This window comes from Theropithecus gelada, chromosome 8 (genome assembly GCF_003255815.1).
Source record: "Theropithecus gelada isolate Dixy chromosome 8, Tgel_1.0, whole genome shotgun sequence".
Taxonomy (NCBI): Eukaryota; Metazoa; Chordata; class Mammalia; order Primates; family Cercopithecidae; genus Theropithecus; species Theropithecus gelada.
The window spans coordinates 81,987,661-82,005,240 of record NC_037676.1 but is presented as its reverse complement, the minus strand read 5'-3'; the positions used below and the strand labels follow the sequence as shown (position 1 = coordinate 82,005,240).

Below are 17,580 nucleotides of genomic sequence, written 5' to 3'. Positions count from 1 at the left end.
ATATTCCCCAGCTTGCTTTTGTGACACTGTAAGATTTATCTCATGTATATCTAGAGCGGTCTTGGACGTGTAAAAATAAAAACTAGTTAAATTATTTAAAGTATGAAAATATTCTGCAAATTACTATTTTAATTAGTTTAATTGAGAAAAGTATGCTGTATGTTAATGTTTGTATCATTTTAACTGAGAAAAGAATACACTGTAAATTATTCTTTGAGGAAAAGAGGGTGTCATGGAATCAAACCAACGGCAGAGATTCAGATACAACTTTGGGCAAATCTCTTACTTCCTTTTGCGTAGGTTTCCTTTTCTAAAACTGGAGAAAATAATACCTCCCTTTTCCTGGGTTGCTGTGAGAATTCAATCAGTTATATGTAAAGTTCTTAAAACCGTTTCTGGTATATGGTGCCATGAAGTGCTATGAAGGTGTTTGTTATTACAAGTATTTAAAAGGTATTACAAATTACTTTTAAGTAATTGGTCTCTTTGATTAATCAGCAAAGAACTTTCAGAAATACAAAGTCAGATGCTTGCTCTCACTTATAAGTGGGAGCTAAATAATGTGCACACATGGACACAGAGTGTGGAATGATAGACATAGGCGACTCAGAAGGGTTAGGGGATGGGAGGGGAATGGGTGATGAGAAATTACTCAGCAAAAGTTATATTTCAGCACTTGACTTAGTAATAATTTGTATTAAGTTGGTTTTCACTTGTGATTAAATGTTTGTGGGTCAGTCGTCTTTAACCAAAAGCAAAATGCATCCACCCTTATACTATGACAACTTCCCAAAGTGTGTTCCTTGATATGCCATTTCAATGGAATGTTAGCACATTATATGAAAAAAAAAAAAGATGCTGTAAGTGGCGAGTTTGGGAAGTGCTGGGTTAGACAAATGTAAATAAGGCTTCTTTACTAAGAATGTCTCTGAGCTTTTCATGCTGTAATGTGCACTGAGATCTTACAGGTAGTTTTCCAGATGTATTTGGAAACAGATTCTTTTATTTACAAAGCATCTTGAGAAATTAATGTTCTGTGAAATGTATGTTGGTATTTTAAATATATATATATATATATATATATATATATATATTTAAAAGATGGAGTTGCTCATTGTGAAGGAATTCACTGGTGGGCACAAGAGGCTCAGGAAGGCTCAGGGGAGAAGGCCAGGAGTTCCAAGCTTGATGGTCCAGCAAGGCTCAGGAAGAAGCATCCCGTATTCTTATCATCATCATCATCGCCATAACTTAAAAGCATAAGGCATAACATTTGTTTGGCACTTGTAAAAAATGCTTTGTCTCATTTTGTCTTTTGAAAAACAAAATGAACGCTGAGCTATTATTTTATAGATGGGGAAACTGAGGTTCAGAGGGTAAAGGTGTGGTGACAAGCTCAAGGTCACACAGCTAATAAAGAGTGACTTGAACCCAGGCAGGTGACTTGAAATCCCTTTTTTCACTGTACCATACCACTGCCTGTTAGGGTTCCAATTAAACAATTCCTTCAAGGCAAACACCAAGGCACCTCACATCTGACCTCAATTAGGAAAGCTAATAGTGGAAGTGCAGTTTTGCATAGCATGACATGCCACAAAGCAATCTGGTATTTGAGATGCTGCATCTAGAGAAAGCAGCAAGCATCAGGAACAAAGGAAAACTGGCACTTAGTCAAAATTCCTTGTGTTCTCAAGAAGGAGCCACCTCTGAACACCATGAGTACACTCCTCACTTATACATGTATTTATAGCACTACATGCTCAGGAGATGTTTCTTAGATTCAAAAAGCACAACTTTCACTAATAATGAATAGCAGATGCTTATATTACTCAAAATAATCTAGTGCTCTTAACAAGAAGCACTATTTCCTTCTCCTGATGTTAAAAGGATATTACTTTCTAGAGACTCTTTTAATATATCCAATTGGTACATAATTATTTATACTGCCTTTCAACCTCATTAGATGTATAACAAAGAGTATCAGAAGAAAACATAGAAGTAACTTAGTGCTCAGAGTTTATATGCTCATGTGCAGAGCAGGTATATTAAAAGCCAATAATAACAGATGTTGTTTATTTGGTGTTAACTAGTGGCCAAGTATTGTTGTAAAGTGCTTCATATAATTGGTCATATTTAATTTGTGACACTGGAAAGTAACTATTATTGATATCACCATTTTTGTGTGTGTGTGTGAGATGGAGTCTCGCTCTGTTGCCCAGGCTGGAGTGCAGTGGTGTGATCTTGGCTCACTGCAACCTCCGCCTCCCAGGTTCAAGCAACTCCCCTACCTCAGCCTCCCGAGTAGCTGAGATTACAGGTGTGCGCCACCATGCCCGGCTAATTTTTGTATTTTTTAGTAGATAAAAATATCTACTAAATTTCACCATATTGGTCAGGCTGGTCTTGAACTCCTGACCTCGTGATTCAACCACCTCAGCCTCCCAAAGTACTGGGATTACAGGCGTGAGCCACTGTGCCCAGCCAATATCACCATTTTACAGATAAGATTATTGAGGCTTAAATGTCATGTAGCTAAGAACTTGTGAGCAGCTTCATAGAGATTGTGGCTTTTCAGCCTGATTGCTCTAGGCCTGGCTCAGTGCCCAGCACAGACTAGGGGCTTTATACAAGTTTGTCAAGCAAGTACATAAGCAAGCAAGCCCTAAAGGTTTCAGCTAGCCCCTGGCTGGCTTTACCTAAAGTTGCTCTGACAAAGACCTTTGCCTCAGAATGGATACAGCAATTAGACTAAGAGGTTAGAGAGAGAGGCAGCCCCTTCTTTCTCAGAGCTGCAGGTGTAGCCTTTGGTCCTCCTGAGCACCATGGCCCATGCCTGTTCAACTGAGATCACCTGCACCCGCCAGCAAACTGACAGAGACAGGGCCTCATGAAGGGTATCCAAGTAGGGACCTCCACAGTGGCCAAAGCTCTCATGAATGAATAATTGACAATTTGGCGTTTCCTCCAGGGCAGTCTCACACACAGCTACTGCTTGCACCCCTTCCAACAAGCTGACCACCCTAAGCCTCGTTCACAGAGAAACGCTGCAGCTGGAGTTTGAGGATGAGCTGTTTCTTCCTGGAGGTTCTACCACTTTTCCTCTGGGGAGGCCTCCACCTGGGCCTGGCCTTGCGAGTGAATTCCTAAATCTGGAGTAGTGTCTCTCTCCTCCAGGACATCTGGAGTATCTCTTCGGCAAGGGAATGCAGATAAAAGCAGCCTGCAGAGTGGTAAGTTAAGTAACTGAACCCAGACTCTACAAACCAGGCAAGAAAATGGGCCTTTGAGTGAAATAAACAAGGGTGATTCTTCAGGACAGATGAATTATAAAAGGCAACACTTGCCCACTTCTCCACCCTCAAATGGTAAAAAGGTCCTTTTCTTGAGGGGCCAGGCCTGGGCAGTCCCATGTAAGCTTCAGAATGGGTCAATTTGCAGGAGGTACCTTGCATTCAGGGTAGCAAAGACGTTAAAAGTCGTTCTTTGCTCAAAGCCTCCAGGGGTAAATCCCCTCTACATAGCAGATGGGAGAAAATTGGGCCTGGTGCCCTCAGTGTAACTCTCTCCTCTGATCCTACCACTCATGGGAGGGGTCTCCACTCCTTCCTTCCTGGTTATTACTGAACCACCTAGTTCACCTCTTCTTGATCTTAAGTCCCTTCCAAACACAGAACAGGCCTTCCCAGACCTCATAAAGAATCCTCACCCCCTTGTTTTTCCTTACCAAGGAGTGCTTCCAAGCATTGGAGCATCCATAAGTATTTTATTGTGTATTCTCTGTCTTCTCCCTAGGATGTGAGTTCTAGGAGTGCAGGCTGGATGACTTTTGGGTCACCTTTGTATTTTCAGGCCCTAGCACAGCACATGGCACATAGAAGAATACGTATTTATTGGAAGCACTGAAAAATCAGAGTCAAAGTTAAGAAGCAGGACAACTTCATTTTTAATTTTTTTGGAGACAGAGTCTCCTTTTGTTACCCAGGCTGGAGTGCTGTGGCATGATCATAGCTCATTGTAGCTTCAACCTCCTGGGCTCAAGCCTCAGCCTCCAGAGTAACTAGGACACTGGCCACCATGCCCGGTAAATTTTTAAATTTTTTCTAGAGATGGGGATCTTGCCGTGTTGCCCAGTCTGGCCTGGCACTCCTGGCCTCACGCAAAACTCCCACCTCAGCTCCCTAAGAAGTTAGGACTATAGGTGCATGCCATGCCTGGGTAATTTTTAATTTTCTTTTTTAAGAAATAGGGGTCTTGCTATGTTGCCCAGGCTGATCTGGAGCTCCTGGACTCAAGCAATCCTCCTGCCTGGGCTCTCAAAGTGTTAGGATTACAGGTGTGAGCCACTGCGCCTGGCCACAGAGAACCTCCTTTTTGACAGAAAAGTAATCATGAACATGTGAGCAATATTTCATTTGGATGCCAATGTAGAGTTAAGCATCCCTAACCCCACCTGGTCTCATCTCACTCAACATCTGCAGCTTGTCTATGCCTCTCCACAGCAGCAGAAATGGGCCAAAGCAGGAAAGGCTGACTCACTGTAGGTGCCAGAGGCAGGGAAAATTTAGAGCCAGAGGGGAAGGAGACACACTGGTTCTGGGGAAGGGTGGCCTGTCCCTTTGGGGAAATAAATTGAAGGTCAGAGGGACTTCTGGAAGGCAGAGGAGAGCAGGTGAGGTGGTTTCCTATGCCTGAACCATCAGGTTCTGGGAGGGAAGAGGCAGGGAGCAGTGATGGATGCCCTGGACTGAAGACTGGGAGGGCCAGGAAGGAGCCTTAAAATTTGCACTTCAGAGAGAAAGCCGGGTGGTGGGATTGACCTTGGACTGACAACTGACAGGCAGCATGTGGTGGAGTTTCAGGAAGCCAGAGGTCTGGGGTGCCAGCAACAACAAACCCAGGATGGCTGATGGAAGGGCCCAGCCTAGACAGGGAAGCAGAGGGGCTGCATGGAAGGGCTGAGGGCTGGAGGTGATGTGACGGGGTATAAGCTTCAGTGGGAGCCAGGAGGTTGTATTTCCAGTGTGTGTGGAGGGGTGGAGGGGTGGGGGTACCCAGAGAGGAACTATGGATTAGGCCCAGGCCGGCCATTCAGAGTGCTTGGCATCCAGGGTGTGTTAAGATGGCATTGAGGCCGGGTGCGGTGGCTCACGCCTGTAATCCCAGTACTTTGGGAGGCCAAGGCAGGCGGATCACCTGTGGTCAGGAGTTTGAGACCAGCCTGGCCAACATGGTGAAACCTCGTCTCTACTAAAATTACCAAAAACAATTAGCTGAGCATGGTGGCCCGCGTCTGTAATCCCAGCTTCTGGGGAGGCTGAGGCAGGAGAATCGCTTGAATCGCTTGCAGTGAGCCGAGATCGCAGCACTGCACTCCAGCCTGGGAGACAGAGCGAGACTCTATCTCAGAAAAAGGAACAGAGAAAGAGAGAAAGAAAGAGAGAGAGAGAGAGAGGGAGGGAGGGAGGGGAGGGGGAGAGAGAGAGAGAGAGAGAGAGAGAGAAAGAAAAGAAAAGAAAGAAAGATGGCATTGAGATCAATAAGGAAGTCTAGAAACCAGGAAGCATTTTGCAAAGAGAAAAGCCTTTTGTTATCCTCACCGGTAGGTACTAAGCTTTCCCTCACAGACAGGACTACAACCTCCAGAGTGGATCTGAGACGAATGCGAATTGCTCTGCACGTTTGTAAGGGACAGAAGACCGGATTTTCAAATTTAAAACAATCATTCTGTTTCTGGAATCAGAAGTCAGTTTCGAGATTTACAACTGTATTTAAAAAAAATCTGTCTTCTTGGTGGACTCGGGGGCGACTTCACGTAGCAGCCAGTACACGCCACGTCAAGCCACCGAAGCCAGAGGTGTGTGTCTGGGGCCAGAGACGTGCATTCCCTCAGCAAGGCCGGCCTCAGACGCAAACGCCAGCACCGCCACCCTGTCGCCCGCTGAGAGGATCTGGCCGCCAAAGCCGGGGGGGGGGGGGGGGGGGGGCGTGTGCAGAGACAACAAAAAACCCCAGCATAATGATTATCCCCAGGGACCGTTGGTTTTTTTTTCCCCCCCAAGTCAGCCGAGAAAACAAGTGCTCCACTTCCCCGGAAATGAGATGCACAGGGGTATTCATTCCATCCCGCGGCTGGGAAGCCCCTGCGGAAACGAGTCTGGCTGCATGTGCGGCCTCGGTCCCAGAAATCCAAAAAGAGCGTTCCCTGAGCCCACAGCTTGCTCCTCCATGTGACCGCCCCTGGACTGGTGGCCACTGTGGACGCGCCCGGCGCCCCCTCTCCCCGCGGGATCCGCGGAGCCGCAGGCGCGCGGCCTGGCCAGGTGCACCCGGCACAGCCCCGCCAACAGCGCGCGCCTCCAGCCGCCGGGAACTGGCGGCCACGCGGGCGAGATTTACGGTGGCGCTAGGCGGCGGCTTCCGAGGCCGGCCGGCGCCCAGGCTCCGATTACAGGTTCACACTGGGGGCCCGGCCCGCGGCCGCCCAGCCCCCGCCGGCGCGCCCTCGCGCGGCCCGGCTCCCCGCCTGCCCATTCTTCTCCATTCATGCGGACGCCCAGCGCCGCCGCCGCCGCCAGCGCGGCCGCCGCCGTCGCCGTCGCCGGCCGCCCGGATTGGCTGGCGGCCGCGGCGCCGGCACTTTCCCACGGCCCGCGGCGCGTGCGGCTCACCGGAGGCGCTGCAGGCGCGGCCCTGGCGCGCGGCCAGGCCAATCGGGGCGCGCGGGGCGCGCGGGGCGGGGAGGAGCCGCGGCCGCCGGCGGGCTTGTGTCCCGGCCCGGCCTCCCGCACCTCCTCCTTCCCCTGAGTGCAGGCCGGGCAGAGCCCCCGCGGAGCCGACGCACCGCCGCCGGGCAGGGGAGGGCGCGAGGGCGGGGGCGCGGTCCGCTCGCGCCCTCGGCCTAGCTCCCGCCCCTCCCCGGAGCGGCTGCCAGTCAGCGGCGAAGAAACCGGATTGGCTGGGGGGCGGCTGTTGCCCTGGAGCTGCCGCCCCGCCTCTCCGCCCCCTCGCCCGCCTTCTCCGCTCCCCCGCCCTCCCCAGGGCCCTGGGAAGGGGCTCAGCGTGGGAAAGGATGGTTGAGTTTTAACCAGAGGCAAAGCGTGAGCGGGATCAGTGTGTGCTGAACGCGAGCAGCCGAGCGCGGAGACGTGCTGCTGTAGTTAACTCCTCCCTGCCTGCCGCGCCGACCCTCCCCTGGATCCTCCGGGCAGCCAGCATGAAGCGAGCTCACCCCGAGTACAGCTCCTCGGACAGCGAGCTGGACGAGACTATCGAGGTGGAGAAGGAGAGTGCGGACGAGAATGGGTGAGCTGGCGGCGGCGGAGCGGAGCCAGAGCGGGAGGCGAGTGCAGGCCCGCCGCGGTGACAGCGGGCGGGGACCCTTGGCGCGCCGGTGCTCTGCGTTGACCTCCGCGCGTCGCCGGCTGCCGGCAGTCCGCGGCCAGGGAACCCCTGGGCGCCTTCCAGCCCAAGTGGCAAAAAAGTCTGAGTGCGGGGAGGGTGTGGGGGGCGACCTCTCAGGTCACCTGTCCTCGTTTAACGGCGATTTCAGTTTTTGTTTGTGCTTTTTCTCTTTTCAGAAACTTGAGTTCAGCTCTAGGTTCCATGTCCCCAACTACGTCTTCCCAAATTTTGGCCAGAAAAAGACGGAGAGGAGTGAGTCTCTTTACAATCTCGTTTTATTTTTGTTATTAATTAACGGAAATAGCCACCTTTTTTTGTATTTGAAATTTACAGTCGTAATGGTAATACCTTTCTTTGTTTTGCTTGCCTTCTGCAGATAATTGAGAAGCGCCGACGAGACCGGATCAATAACAGTTTGTCTGAGCTGAGAAGGCTGGTACCCAGTGCTTTTGAGAAGCAGGTAATGGAGCAAGTAGGTAAAGCTCTCAGCGTCGCTGTCCGCACCTTCTGAATCTTCCCTCCATTAATCTCATCCGCCTTGGAAAATAGCTGTGTTGCTTGTGCCTAGATGAATTCGTACAGATGCCAGCGTATTTTGTGAAGACAACTGATTTTTCTTTAGTCCATACTTTACGCTTTACAAAGCATATATCTTTGTATGTATGTTTGCATATTTTAAGTTGTTTTCCAAAGGAACTTGTGCCAAATCAATCTTTTTGCCATTCTCATCTTTAGGGATCTGCTAAGCTAGAAAAAGCCGAGATCCTGCAGATGACCGTGGATCACCTGAAAATGCTGCATACGGCAGGAGGGAAAGGTACATCTCCTAGACCTAGTGGGGGCTCTGAGTGGTTGGCATAGAGTGAGCAGCGACTGAAGGCCAGGATTGGTGCAGTAGCTGCCTGATTTTTCTTTGGGGGTGGGGAGACAACAGTGTGTGGTGTGTGCAGTTCCCTGTCAGTACATTTTCAAATGCTCATAGAATCTTCTCCAGTGAATTCACCACCCCAACTCTCTGCAGATTGAACTAGTGCATCTTTTGGAAAATACCTATTACTTGTGAGGTCTTCCGAAGTTGTGACAGCCCTGATTCAGATCAGGTAGCTCTCACATTTGTCCATTGCTATTTTGAGAAAAAGCATTTAAAAACAATATGTGGTCTTATTTTGGTATATGGGATTTAAAAAAAAAATGCGCTGCCACATGCCTCTTGAGGAAAGAAATGTATTGCGGTTAAGTAGAGGAAACCTAACAGGAGACCAAGGTCTGTGTGTCTGTCTCCAGCAGGAAAATGCTTTACTGAGGTCCAAGTGCCTAAAAGCTCCACGATGATAACTTACATCTGTGTGTCTAATGAATTTCACTGCTCTGTGGTTTCTCTGTCCTTGATGTATTTTTTGTTGTTGTTGAGGGAAAACATTAAAGGAATGAGCATAGTTTCATCTGCTGGTAGGGTATAATTCCAATTTCTGCTCTGCAGCTTCTAATTGGGCTTTGAACTTGCATTAGCAAACACATTCTGCTTATGTTGATTAATGCAAAGATTTTGGTCGACTCCAAAATATTTAGACTTTCGGAAGAACCCTTGACTGTCGTGTTTTAAGGGATGCAGGTATCTGCCAGGAAGGGCTGTCTCTGGGACTGAAGAAATGCGGGAAACGGGCAAAGCCCTGAGATTTTTCTTTTGTTCTTTTCCTTAGGCTACTTTGATGCGCACGCCCTTGCTATGGACTATCGGAGTTTGGGATTTCGGGAATGCCTGGCAGAAGTTGCCCGTTATCTGAGCATCATTGAAGGACTAGATGCCTCTGACCCGCTTCGAGTTCGACTGGTCTCACATCTCAACAACTACGCCTCCCAGCGGGAAGCCGCGAGCGGCGCCCACGCGGGCCTCGGACACATTCCCTGGGGGACCGCCTTTGGACATCACCCGCACATCGCTCACCCGCTGTTACTGCCCCAGAACGGCCACGGCAACGCGGCCACCACTGCCTCACCCACGGAACCGCACCACCAGGGCAGGCTGGGCTCAGCACATCCGGAGGCGCCTGCTTTGCGAGCGCCCCCTAGCGGCAGCCTCGGACCGGTGCTCCCTGTGGTCACCTCCGCCTCCAAACTGTCGCCGCCTCTGCTCTCCTCAGTGGCCTCCCTGTCGGCCTTCCCCTTCTCTTTCGGCTCCTTCCACTTACTATCTCCCAATGCATTGAGCCCTTCAGCACCCACGCAGGCTGCAAACCTTGGCAAGCCCTATAGACCTTGGGGGACGGAGATTGGAGCTTTTTAAAGAACTGATGTAGAATGAGGGAGGGGAAAGTTTAAAATCCCAGCTGGGCTGGACTGTTGCCAACATCACCTTAAAGTCGTCAGTAAAAGTAAAAAGGAAAAAGGTACACTTTCAGATAAATTTTTTTTAAAGACTAAAGGTTTGTTGGTTTACTTTTTTCTTTTTTAATGTTTTTTTCATCATGTCATGTATTAGCAGTTTTTAAAAACTAGTTGTTAAATTTTGTTCAAGACAGTAAATTGAAATAGTGAGTATAAGCCAACACTTTGTGATAGGTTTTTACTGTGCCTAATTTACTTTGTAAACCAGAATGATTCCGTTTTTGCCCCAAAATTTGGGGAATCTTAACATTTAGTATTTTTGGTCTGTTTTTCTCCTTGTATAGTTATGGTCTGTTTTTAGAATTAATTTTCCAAACCACTATGCTTAATGTTAACATGATTCTGTTTGTTAATATTTTGACAGATTAAGGTGTTGTATAAATAATATTCTTTTGGGGGGAGGGGAACTATATTGAATTTTATATTTCTGAACAAAGCGTTGACAAATCAGATGATCAGCTTTATCCAAGAAAGAAGACTAATAAATTCTCTGCTTCCTATAGCAGAAAGGTGAATGTACAAACTATTCGTGGCCCTGAATCCATCTGACCAGCTGCTGGTGTCTGCCAGGACTGGCAGTTCTGATTTAGTTAGGAGAGAGCCGCTGATAGGTTAGGTCTCATTTGGAGTGTTGGTGGAAAGGAAACTGAAGGTAATTGAATAGAATACGCCTGCATTTACCAGCCCCAGCAATGCAATGAATTTTTAATCACACGGATCTCAAATTCACAAATGTTAACATGGATAAGTGATCATGGTGTGCAAGTGGTCAATTGAGTAGTACAGTGGAACCTGTTAAATGCATAACCTAATTTTCCTGGAACTGCCATGTTTTCTTTTAACTGGAAATTTTTACGTGAGTTTTCCTTTTGGTGCATGGAACTGTGGTTGCCAAGGTATTTAAAAGGGCTTTCCTGCCTCCTTCTCTTTGATTTATTTAATTTGATTTGGGCTATAAAATATCATTTTTCAGGTTTATTCTTTTAGCAGGTGTAGTTAAACGACCTCCACTGAACTGGGTTTGACCTCTGTTGTACTGATGTGTCGTGACTAAATAAAAAAGAAAGAACAAAGTATTCTGTGGTGTATGTCTTACATACCTTGGCCTTTCCCCCTCTTGGCTAAGAAAAGATAAACTTTCCTTGGTTTTCATTTTGCCTGATTGGTTTGTATGTTTACCAGTTTCATTATTCTTGGACTTCTAAACTGTGAATTCGTGCCATTGAATAAGGTGACTTCATTACAATGCAGAGCTTTGCCCTGCCTCCCACAAGGGGACATAGCCCTTTTGCTCTTACGTCAGATGAGCTGGCCCTAAACTGGCCATCTGTGGATTAGGAAAGCTGAAATCAGACTGAGACTTACAGGAGCTTGGGTGAAATATTGTAAAACCGTGTTGACTGTTTGACAAATATTTACTCAGAGTACCTACTGCGTGCTCATTTCTATGCGAGAGGATGGAAATTTCTTTATTTTATTTATTTTTTTAAATGGCAAAACAAGAAGACCCAAATGTTGCTATCCCTGAGACCCTGTGCAGGGTCTTGGGAATCTGTGGTCTGATGAGCAGTGGCAGGCTGTAATTCTGCACCTGCACAGTTCCAGGAGTCTTCACTGGTCTTATTTCCAAGGAATTTAACTCTTTAGTTGCACTGGACTCCTGAGCTGTGTAGTGAGGAAGCTGACATATGCTTTAGGTTAGAACAAAACACTGCCAGCATGGAGGACATATTCAGGGCCCCAGGGGAGAGGAGTGTCTTCCCATTGCCTTAAAAGTAGCCCTCTGCCAATTAAGGAGTGTTCCTAAGGAGTTCGCCTTGATCCTGAGGGCGGTGGGGAGGAGAAGGAGAAAACTCATGCTGGCAGATGATGAAATAAAGCCTTCCTTTTCTTTGCCCAAACATGGAGCTCCTCCTCCCATCTGGTGAAAAAACGCAGTCAAAAGGCAAAGAGAAGTTTGGACTTTGAATTTGAGCATCGACTTCTGTGTCCCTGTGAAGGGATGGGAGACTGTGGCATTTTTGTGATTGTGGGTTTCCAATCCCTTCAAAGCTTTCTCTGCATGGCCTCAGACGTTGATCCCTCTGGTGATGCACAGCTCTGCTCTCAGCATTGCCTGTGCCACGCAGACACTCTTTCTGTCATAAGGCTGTGATGGAAAGTGTTATGCTAATTTCTGCCAAGTGTCAGTTTAATTTTAGCAACCGCAATTTCCAATGACATTACAGCATTACTGAACAGCATTGTACTTCGACTATCTCTTACTGTTACATAGGTTTAGATGGCTGCTAATGTGGTAAGAAGTGAAGCCTCTTGTTTGCTGGCTATGCTGAAAGAGCTGTGGGACTGTAAAACATGTAGCATGTTCCACTTGTCTCATCAATGATAGCTATATCTGGTTAGTACTTTTTTCTTTTAGCGGGAGGCCTGGCAGATCATTTCCAGATCACATACTTTTCCATGGAAATATTCTGGTTTCTTTTCAAGCCCTTTCAAGGTGAAAAGTATCTGAGGATGGTGCAGGTGGAGTGTGAGCTTCCTAGGAAGCAGGATGGAGTATGACTACGTACCAATAGTGTATAGAAAAATTAATCTAGGAAAACTGACATTTCTATTTGGAATTGATGCAACAAGGAAAAAATAACACCAGGGTTATCAGGGCCAGCGTATTTTTTGTATTACATGTACATTTATAATACAACTACCAGTGTAAACAAGATTTTTTTCAGAGAATGCATAAGTTTACCTTATAAGGAAAATAAATAATTGGTTATAAAGAATCTTGAAAGGCCTCAATAATTACTGATTTATTTTCATTTAATGTATTACCGTGAATTAATATGATGAAGTAGATAGATGAGCAGAATTCTTGTATTTAAAAAAGCCTCTAAAAATCCAAGAAATAATTGTTTCCAATTTATTCAGTCTAGTTAAATTAGGATGTGATTTTTATCCAGGTTTTCATTGCTCTACTCTGTGACTCACAAAAATCATGATATTTTAAATATAGATTACTTAAATTTGAAATCCCTCAGGAAATGTTTTATCTCCTAGTTATACTTTTCCCCAGTCCTTCCCATCTATACCAGTATCATAGCTTTGATGCCTTCATTAGTTTCTAGTGATGATTTATAATTAAAATCACTTCAGAACTAATATCATCTGAGATACTGCTTCAAATGTGGCCCAATTTCATTCACAACTGGAGTCCCAGGGAATGAGAGCATCTTGGAAAGGGGACCAGAATCTTGGCTCCTACTTTTATCTAATTGGGTGACACTGGATAAGTCATTATGATTCTCTGAACCCTACTTTCCTCATCTGTCAAATAAAGTGGCTGGACTGGGTGAGGGTTCCAGGTGCATGTGACAGGGACAGGCACTACCGGGGAGGAGTGCAGTGGTATCAGGTGAGTGATGACCCAGGGAGGACATCACATGTTCCTAGCACCCATTCTGTCTCCAAGTCTGGCTGAAGGGTCTCGCCAATTGTTCTTATGCAGAAATTTTAGCCCAGCGTTAGCAGATCTCTCAAGTTTCCAAGGGCATCTCCAAATTTGAATTTTTTATGTGAAATTGTCCAATTTTTATTGGTGGGTCATTAATTCACCAAAACCTGTCTTCCAGCAAGACTGAACCATGGGCAACAACTATTTCTCAGCTTCCAGGGCTCTAAACTGAATGACTCTCTGGAGGGCTAGAATTTTCTAATATCTTTGTCATCCATGTTTGAATATGCTACAATAAATGGGTAAACATAAGCTAAAATAAAATCAACACTGTAGTCATTAGGCAGCTGTAGGTGATACTATGTAAAGATTATGTACAGAGTTTTTAAAAAAATTACTTCTGGGTTGTGCAATTTCCTCAAGGTAAAATAAAGCAAGCAGAAAGGTTTCTGCTTCACAGAAACTTCTTCCAAAGGTGTTCTCGACTGGGTCCTTGTGTTCCCTTTACCAAGGAAGAAGATGAGTTCTCAGCCTGGCAGCCTGAAATGAAAGAGCGAGTGTGTAGCTCGTTTGTGACTCAGCACACTGAAGCACTAAAAGGCGCCATCTGATTTCAGGAAGTAAGACGTCTCAGCAAAAAGCAAGCTGTTTTGAACTTCAACTTGAAATATAATGCCTGCCTTGATCTTGATGAGCTGCAGGGCTTTTCTCTCAGATCCTTCAGCGTTCTGCTCTGGGGTGGGGGTGGGGAGAGGCGAGAAGAAAGCCAAGGAAAAAGAAACCCAGGCCTTTCTTTTTGAGCTGTCTGTAGGTATTGACAGGCACTTGCCACAGAACTGTTCCCCCGAGCCTGTAAATCCCAGCAAAATTCACGGTAAACAAATGTCCCTAAGAAATGGGTCTGAGGAACACAGACAGGTTTCTGGATTTTGCGTTTACCTCCTGCCACATTATGCTTCTTTATAGTTTGGCTGTAAAATTTCCCATTGAATTTACTCCTACGGTGATATTTTTTGTTACTGTCAAGTTAAAAGACCATGCGTAAATTGGAAAACTCTTAATCATAGATTGTTGGTAGGTTATCTATGGCTTGATGTAGCAGAAGAGACTTGAAAACGTTATATTTTAGCCAGAAAGAGACTAGCGGTTACCTCTGATAGAGTTGATACCTAAACAGTTTCTGTAGCTACTTTTAGTTTTGTTTGTTTTTTTAAAATACCTCCACCAAGCATGGTTTTGTATCTGGTGCTTAGGAATGTTCCATAAATGCAGCATTGAATCATAAAATTAAAGAATGACATATCTGAGACTTTGGTCATCCTCTTTGACCTCATTTCCTGCCACTCACCCCTCCTCACTGCTCCAGCCACACTTGCTCTCTGCTGTTGTGGGAACGTGCTCTACATGTTTGCATATCCAGGCCTTTGCATTGGCCATTCCCTCTGCCTGGAATGCTTTTCCCCCAGTGGTCTGCTAACCTATCTGTAATCTCTACTCTACTTGGGGCTCTGCTCAAAGGTCACCTTCCCACCAGGTCTTTCCTTACAACTCTATTTGAAGCAATCATCCCACTGTCACTCTCTCATCCCCACATTCGCCTCTCCCACCTGCCTTTCTTCTTTTGTTTATCTCCACCGTACCCAGCATGATCTGACAGAATAGATATTTCATTGACTATTTGTTTATTGTCTGTTTTTGCCTGGTTTGTTCACTTCTACAGTTCTGTCACTTAAAATTGTCTAGCACATTAGAGGCTCTCAGTAAGTATTTGTTGAATGAGTGAATGAATCCTACCCACCCCCTCAGTCTCCATTAAGAAGCAGAGCAGCCGGGCATGGTGGCTCTTGCCTGTAATCCCAGCACTTTTGGGAGGCAGAGACAGTGGATCAGCTGAGGCCGGGAGTTTGAGATCAGCCAGACCAACATGGAGAAATCCATCTCTAGTAAAACAACAAAACAAAACAAACAAACAAAAAAACAAAATTAGCCAAGTGTGGTAGCACATGCCTATAATCCCAGCTACTCGGGAGGCTGACTGGAGAATTGCTTGAACCTGGGAGGCAGATGTTCTGGTGAGCCAAGATTGCACCATTGCACTCCAGCCTGAGCAAAACTCTGTCATAAAAAACAAAACAAAACAAAACAAAAACAAAAAAAAGCAGAGCAGAAGAGATCCAGACAGGCAGGTCTTTATCCTCCAGCTCCCACCTTCAGTACTCCCAGGGAAGGTAATTTTATGTTTCACTTCAGTACTTCCTCTTCTCTATTATAAAATTCTGCTTTTATTTGTTTATTTTAATTTAATTTATTTTTATTTTTAGATAGAGACAGGGTTTTGGTACGCTGCCCAGGCTAGTCTCAAACTTCTGGACTCGAGCGATCCTCCCACCTTGGCTTCCTAAAGTGTTGGGATTACAGGTGTGAGCCACTGCATCCAGCCAAAATTCTGCTTTTTAAAAAAGCAAACTCAAACATCATTCTTCAAGTCTATTTCCTTATTTATTTATTTATTTATTTACTTATTTATTCCCACTGTGTGCCTAGTGGGAATGTAGGGATATTGGTCACTTTTCTTTTTTTTTTCTTTTTTTGGAGGTGGAGTCTCGCTCTCTGCCTCCCAGGTTCAAGCAATTCTCCTGCCTCGGCCTTCTGAGTCGCTGGGACTACAGGCACCCACCACCACGCCTGGCTAATTTTTGTATTTTTAGTAGAGACGAGGTTTCACTGTGTTGCCCAGAGTGGCCTTGAACCCCTGAGCTCAGGCAATCCGCCTGCCTCAGCCTCCCAAAGTGCTAAAATTACAGGCGTGAGCCACTGCATCCAACCACCTTTCTTATATTCCCCACAAAAGCCCCCACTCTCATGACGACACAGGCTTTCAACTTATCTTCACTTCCACCTTCTCTCCAGTTAGGGTGTCTCAGTGTTTTTGATCTTCCCCCATTTTAGTACAACCTTTGAGATGGGGGTGGGGGAGCACAGCAACTGTATTTTTATTTATTTTATTTTATTTTTTGAGACAGTTGTTCTGTTGCCCAGGCTGGAGTGCAATGGCACAATCTCAGCTCACTGGAACTTCCGCCTCCCAGATTCAAACAATTCTCCTGCTCCAGCTTCCTGAGTAGCTGGGATTACAGGCATGTGCCACCACGCTCAGCTAATTTTTGTATTTTTAGTAGAGACAGGGTTTTGTCATGTTGGCCAGGCTAGTCTTGAACTCCTGACCTCAGGTGATCCACCTGCCTCGGCCTCCCAAAGTGCTGGAATTACGGGCGTGAGCCATCGCACCCAGTGAACTGTATTCATAAAAATGGAGAGAAGACAGAAGTTCTATTACAACAACAGAGTACATACCACTCAGGGTTTATAGGACAGCAACACAGATGAAGCGTTTAGACTAAACGTGAAGAAATTAAAGAAACTAACATACAGTTTGTGGTAAGTTGGAGGCTGAAGGGCGACTAGAAAATTATTCGTTTCCGTACGTAAAGAGAGGGTCTTATGAAAACAGAGGCCAGAGGTTCTCAGGTGGAGACCCACATCCTCACACAGGGCAGAGACCCGTGGGGTTGAGATGGGGAGGGGCCTGTAATTCTGACTGTGGTTCTGGCCATCAAGCAGCCATGGGTTTGTAACAGGATTTTGAGTACAGCTTTTTCTGTTGTCCGGTAATAAGCTGAGTGCACAGAAGCGGTAAGTACCTCACATTCTAAGGAACCCAAATCCACTTGGGACCCAATATTTCTGACAGGGTTTTTTAATAGGAGCCTAAACTATCCTTTCCATGTTCAACAATAGCCCCCATAGCTGAACCTCATCCCAGCTCACATAAGAAGATGGGGAAAGGGATGAGAAAGGAGATCATGGTCATGATGAGGAGATCATGGTCATGATGAGGAGTGGCCTAGCTTCTCCCCTGCCGGCACGGAGTAGGTGAGTTGAAAGTTTTATGAGGGATTGCAGTGGCTGCATGAGGCTCCAGGATTTATAGAAAGTGGATTTGAAGCTTGAGCTGCTGTCAGAGCTGAAGGGAAACAGCTACCTCCTTCTCTTCGCAGGGTGTGGTTCTTGGAAATGCAGGGGATTAGGATGAAACTGAACATCTCCCCTAAAATACCACGCACATCACCCACTTCGAAAGCATCACATCAGCAGAGGCCTCCCGCAGCAGATGAAAAACAGAGCCAAAGTGAGAACGCGGGTTCCTGGCAGCCTCCCCCAACTTATGTGGGAAGATGTTTCCTTCCCTCTTCTCTCTTCTCCCGTCCTCAATGCCAGCGTAGTTAACATTGGGAAGGGAAGGCGTGGAGGAATACTAGACTCAGAACTGGCCTGAAACATGAATC

At 46.3% G+C, this 17,580-nt stretch overlaps 1 protein-coding gene and 1 long non-coding RNA gene across 4 annotated transcripts in view; both read left to right on the top strand.

Annotated features, from left to right (window-relative positions):
- Positions 1-5,405, top strand: part of LOC112630452 — a 97,235-nt gene extending 91,830 nt beyond the window's left edge. The window contains exons 5-6 of the long non-coding RNA XR_003120872.1: positions 3,175-3,230; positions 3,793-5,405. This is a non-coding gene — a long non-coding RNA (uncharacterized LOC112630452). The remainder of the gene's footprint in view (positions 1-3,174; positions 3,231-3,792) is intronic.
- Positions 5,406-7,013: 1,608 nt separating this feature from the next.
- HEY1 (hes related family bHLH transcription factor with YRPW motif 1) lies at positions 7,014-10,862 on the top strand. Of its 3 annotated transcripts, none has more exons than XM_025394989.1 (5): positions 7,014-7,302; positions 7,578-7,653; positions 7,778-7,861; positions 8,137-8,218; positions 9,102-10,862. In XM_025394989.1, the coding sequence occupies exons 1-5, from the start codon at positions 7,214-7,216 to the stop codon at positions 9,683-9,685; spliced, it is 915 nt and encodes a 304-aa protein (XP_025250774.1). In that variant the 5' UTR covers positions 7,014-7,213; the 3' UTR covers positions 9,686-10,862. The 3 variants fall into 3 exon arrangements, with proteins under 3 accessions (XP_025250774.1, XP_025250772.1, XP_025250775.1); XM_025394987.1 differs by having other exon boundaries at positions 7,778-7,873; XM_025394990.1 differs by lacking the exons at positions 7,014-7,302; positions 7,578-7,653; positions 7,778-7,861; positions 8,137-8,218 and adding an exon at positions 8,394-8,665.
- The last annotated feature ends 6,718 nt before the right edge of the window (positions 10,863-17,580 follow it).